The sequence below is a fragment of the Xenopus laevis genome, chromosome 4S (assembly GCF_017654675.1).
Source record: "Xenopus laevis strain J_2021 chromosome 4S, Xenopus_laevis_v10.1, whole genome shotgun sequence".
Taxonomy (NCBI): Eukaryota; Metazoa; Chordata; class Amphibia; order Anura; family Pipidae; genus Xenopus; species Xenopus laevis.
Window position 1 is genome coordinate 50,974,142 of NC_054378.1, and position 5,943 is coordinate 50,980,084.

The 5,943-nt window shown below is 37.3% G+C and overlaps 1 protein-coding gene across 1 annotated transcript; it reads right to left on the reverse strand.

The window, feature by feature from the left end:
- Nucleotides 1-1,207: 1,207 nt before the first annotated feature.
- On the reverse strand, nt 1,208-5,439 carry rgs9bp.S (regulator of G-protein signaling 9 binding protein S homeolog). The gene is given in 1 exon segment (NM_001094697.1): nt 1,208-5,439. A coding segment is annotated over 1 exon segment (714 nt). The 5' UTR covers nt 5,127-5,439; the 3' UTR covers nt 1,208-4,412.
- Between the last annotated feature and the right edge of the window lie 504 nt (nt 5,440-5,943).

A 5,943-nucleotide genomic window follows, 5' to 3' on the forward strand; every position in this document is an offset into this window, starting at 1 on the left:
AATGAAGGACAGAGAGAGGAGAGATATTAAATTATTGAGCAGCAGGGTTTGAACAATCCTTTTCATGGAAAAGATGTTCAGTTATGCGCCAGGGTGAAGAAAAAAATGCACCTTGCATTGCTCAGTACATATACATCATAAGCCATGGGCAATATGTACAGAGAATATACCCTGAGTGCACTGGTTGCATTGATGCAACCTGCAGATTTACAGCAGAGTGCAAAGTGTTCAGTTCTAAATCTGCAGAAAAATCACTGCCGCTGCTGAAGTGAGTGCTATGGGGAGCAAGCGTCAAAGGTTGAGGTTGAGACTTGCTTTTAATAAGGCTAATGAAAAAGAATGGAGTTTCCCATTGCTTTCTGAATGAGTAACCTATCAATGCTATGTGACTGAGTTTTCGTGATTCTGAACTCGCAATTTTTAATAATTATAATATAAATGTGCTTGAACTGATCAAATGTTTCATCTCTCTCATATCTAATAAGCTAATATTAAAATCAATAGAAATTAGATTCATTATTTGATGTTCTGTTCTGATTTTATGGCGAAATCCCTAAAATATCTAAAGAAAGGTAATATATATATATATTGTGCTATAAACCAGATGGGTGATCAGAACAATTCCTCTATTATTTTATTCTAAAATATGAAACATTTTAGTGATGGGACTCTTTGTCTATGGTTTTGCTACATTCCAACAGCCCAGACCTGGATTCACAATAACAAAATTATTACACAACATAAAACATTAAAAAGATCGGATTTAGGCAAAGAACAGAGTTTTAGATAAAATAAACAGTCCCACCCCTTTTATTTTACAAAGGTTGCTTTTTCTCACCAGATACAGTTTTTTGTTCTTTCCAGAGGAAATACAAAAATAAACAATCAAAAAATAACAACATACAAACCCCCTGACTGACACAACAGAATAGAAAAAAATTACTCCTTTCAGGTCATGATCTTGTATGTTCAGTCCCTTGGCACAGATTTGAAAAGCCTCACATAATAAGGTATACTTTGCATCTTTTTTTTTTTGCAATAATAAACCAACAAGAACTGAAGAACTTAAATTATAACAAATGGAAAAAACATTTTTCTACTTTTCACAGGTGCAGAAATTTTGACCTGTGGGAAAAAAACGTGATTTTTAATTGAAATGGAATAGTATAAAACACTCAGGGTATACTATATCTGCTGTAGAAGAGGGTTTTTTTTTAATGTAAATAGTTTAAAAACAAGAAAACATTTAATCACTACTGTCGCTTTACAATGAAATGCCATATTAGCTACTTGCACCAGAATATACAAGTAGCAACTAATACTTCCCCAGTGTGACATTAGCCTTAGTGTTACAAGTTAGACAAATGGTTTGCAACACTGCGGTTGCACCAAAACGATCAATCAGCAAAGGGCCTTGATTAAAAAAATGCAAGACAAACAATGAAAGCAAATAATGGATTGGTCTCTATGGGTTACCATGGTGGTGCAGCTTTAAGCCTTTCATGGTCCTAAGCAATAACCCAAAACTGATATGCAACCTCTATGCATTCATTGTGAATTTACTTCTCAAACAGGTTTGGTGTTTTCTAAATCTTAAAGGGGTTCACCTTCTAAAAACTAGTTGTTTTCAGATAGATCAGAAATAACTGTTTTTTTACAATGATTTTACATTTTCTATATGTGGCCGTTTTTCTAATATTGAAGTGTAAAATGTAATTTTCAGCTTCTAAAGCAGCTCTGGGGGGGGTCGCTGACCCTGAATCTCTGGGTTTCATTATAGGCAGCTGTTAGAACTGATACAATAGTTGCTAATATTCCAGAGATTCTATTGAAAAGTGAATGTTGCAAAATTGTAACAGTTTAGAGTCTGGACCTGAATTATTGAGCTGCCAGACTGAAACACCAGAGACACAAACATTCAACTTTAAACTTAGATTTTGGAAAAACTGTAAAAAATAAATAACGGAAAGTATTTGCAAAAAAGTCTTTATTTCTGGGGAGCAATCTAAAAACAACTGAATTGAAAAAGTGTTTGGAAGATGAACAGCCCCTTTAACCTCCTTACAGCATACCTCCCAACTGTCCTGTTTTTGCGGGACAGTCCCGATTTTGACAGCTCAACCTGCAGTCCCGGGTTTGTTACTGAAATGTCTTGACTTTCTCTTTGATCTCCTTCACTGAACAGCCAGGAAAAAATGCAACATTTCTAACTTAAGTGGCTTTTGGCAGAGAGCCCAGAATAGATACTTAGATATTTTTGTAACAATTTAAGATAAGCAGGTCTCTTGGGAGGACTGAGACTCACATCTTAAATGGCAATTCACCTTCATTAGCAAAACTGCAATAACATATAAAAACCATATAAATGTGTTCAAACTTTCATAACCTGACAAATTATGTAAAATTGACATGGAAATTAGGGGTTGTGGCCACAAAAACACGGGTGACCAAATTATTTTTGCCATGCTCCGCATGGCAAATCTTTTTGTCCCTCTTTCTATTTCCAAAATGTGGAAGGAATGTTACAGTGCAAATTTTAAAAAGACTATATATATTCAGAAGTAATTCTGATCAAGCTTGTGTGTTTATCAATTCATCGGGTATCCAGTGAAGGTATACTGAAGCCGGTACTGTTATTGTTGATAAGTACTCCTACTCAAGGACAAGTAAGCCCAGGATGTGTACATCATCAGTCCTATCAAAATGTACATTTTTTATGTAGAAATGGGTAGGATTTTAATATCAACTTCACAACGGTACTATTATATAAAGCACTGCGTATCTTGACAGCGCTATATAAATAAATGATGATGATGATTATAGCCATAAGTAATACCCCAGCTTCACAATTCTGCATCACCCATGCATTACAAATAAGACTACAGTTATATATTTTTTATATCTTACTGTTAAGATGTGATGGTGGCCAGCAAAAACTGCAGACAATCTAAAGCTATAAATGATCACAATCCCACACGGATATGCAGTGAGGTGCACCGTAGATGCATTCCCTGCAATTACATTTCAATGTTGCTTCAGTTAAACGCAAGTGGCAGTCTCAATCTTCTCACAGGGCACAAGTATATTTACTTAGCCAGAGCACAGCTGAGCCCTTAGACAGGGAGATATTCATACCAATGCTGAAAGAGGAGCTTAGAATGAGAGACCTGATATGTTTTGGATTCTGGTATTACATATAATACCAAAGAGCAGGGAATTAGTTAAGCCATTGCAAACTGAACTCTTTGATGAAATGGCCTTTTACTAAAATGCTCCAGACCACTTATGCATGGGTGTTTGTATGAAATGGATCTTACTAACACGCACTCTTATGTGTTGTTTATGTGAAACAATCATATCATTTCTCTGTTTTAATATTATGAAAGTCTCAATTGAATAAAAATGCAACATGTATTTTTTCAACAACACAGCTATTAATGCTTGTAGGTACAACCAGGCAGAATAGCATTAAATTGTTAAGTGCTCAAACCTTGTCTCGTACACACAAGAAGCCAGTGTGTAACGTGTAGTCCTAAAGCTATCCAGCACAGCAACAAAGGTCTGCTCTAAGCCCATTCTCATAAGGCTATTATGAATAATAAGTGGGGCATGCTTACGGGAAGACTCAAGAAAGAATAAACGCAGACAGGCTATAAAACCTACAATGGTTAAGCTGACCATTGAATTGGCCTTCAGCCACAGACGATGTATTGATCAAAGTGCAGTAGTAGATATCCTCTAGCTGGAAGTTCAGACTGTGGAATATTCTGAAACACCTAATTGCCACTATTTTTATCTCCCTCTTCACAAACTGCCAGCCAGTGGCCTGGCATCAAAATGGTCAGAATCAGAGCATTACAGCTTTAGTGGTTTACAACAAATAAACAGATGCCAGTTGGCAGGAAATATTATATGACTGAATCCTGTGAGCTTAAATCCTTCACCACATCTGTGATATATTAGTTGCTTGATGCATCATTTCATATCTTTGCCCCCAAATTGCAAACTCTGTTTGTTTAAGAATATTGAAAACATAGAATAAAAAATAAGGTAACACTAATTATAATGCATTGATAATAAAAAAAAAGAGACAAACATCCACAAATGTAGCACCAATACAGTGTGCAATATGATGCGGGCAGAAAATTAAGTTTTAAATAACCCAATGGAGTGAATGAATCAGTCTTAATGACAATATTATTCAAATGGGACAGAACACATGTAACTGATCTACAGATAATAAGTTTGCGTTAAATAAAAACAAACAAAAAATATACCCAGAACTCTATCAGAATGGACACGATTTCTCCCTAAAAAAAGTTAAATAAAAAAGGAAGAGTTATGATCTGCACCAAACCCATACTAAATTATACAATAGAATAAAGTTAGCAGCATAAACATGTATTTTCACGTTAAGAAAGTTTTACTACACAAACTGCCAGTACTATAGCAATAATAAGAACTGCACTGAAAACCACCCCTGCTAAAATTTTGCTGAGGTCACATATAGATTTATGAGCATCCAGAGAAATAATTCCAGGGGAAGAAGCCCCAGCACTCATGATGGATTTAAGTTCAGCTCCTGGATCCTGTTTAGCTTCCACAGTCCACTGAGGCACACTGACCTTCATTTCCATCTCATACATCATTTCACCCATAAGGTTAATCTCATTCTCCAGGTCCTTGAGGTCCATCACATCTATATTGTGCTCAGCTTCGTACCTCATGTTCTGCGCACTCATAGCCCTAGCAGCCACACCAGAAGTTCCACCACTCATGCCAGTCTGAATGAGGTGTTTCTTGGGAATGTTAAGAGGAAATTCCTGACCTAGCACCAGAGCTCGTCTCATATCTGTTTCCAGAATGTCCATACAGGTAGAGAAAATGACCCATAGCCTCTCAAATTCAGCCTTGTCTTCTTTGGTCAATCTATGGTCCTTGAGAGTGCTGGTAAGTGTGTTTCTGTTGGCCACCGCTAGTTCTTGTGCTTTCTGCCTGGTCTTCTTCAATTCTTCACGCAGGTTCTGTGAGTCTGATGTGCCACCTATGGTGAGTACCAGATGTCTGTAGCAGCCAGTTACCTTGTTAAGAGCATCCAACAGTGCCTTGCATTCCTCCTTCAGCATCTCCAGTTTTGCTTTCTGCCAAAACCACTTAAAAGCCCAAATACTATCAAAAACGACACTTTTTTTAACACTGCTCCAAAGAATGCAGACTGGCAATTAGCTGCGCCTCCACATTGCTTTCACTGCTTTATATATTCAAACAAATGGCATATCTCATTGAAACACAATCAGAGATGTCCTACTCGGGCTCCTCCATGGCACCAGGCTGCAAAAAAAATTAAATAAAAAAAAAAGTTGAGTGGAATCAAATCCTTTGGCAATAATCTGTCAACCTATCAGAGATCATCTGGTAGCAACATGTGCACAGTATGAGTGAAATCCATATCAAGCAGTTGAGTATTCCCCTTGCAGGAGGATTGGATAAAAGTTAAAGAACTGCTCTAGAGGGAGCAACTCAAGTTTCAAAACAGGGTATCCTGCTCTTCCACTAGATCTCAGTGATTTCTCCCAACGGGGAGCTCTCCAAACACGTCCGACTCCTCTCCCTGTGCAGCTCATTCTGCCCAGCATCAGTATGAGTCACGTGACAATTCCCTAAAGCAGTACAGCTTGGGATATTATATTCGGCCGGTGTAGACGGACATCTTTAAGAAGGGCAAATTTTGTTTTTAAAGTGTACAGAGAATAACGTTATTCGTTTGTTTTAATGTAATTTAACTGTACGGCAGTCCGTCTAAAATAAACCAGGAGTGCTACCAGTACGAGTTCGACACTTAGCAAAAGGCATTAGTTTCACAGCGCGTTTCATTAATATTTGCTTTCCAGCACATAAAATGGCCGCTCTCTTATACAGTTTAGGTGACGATCTCCACTGCTT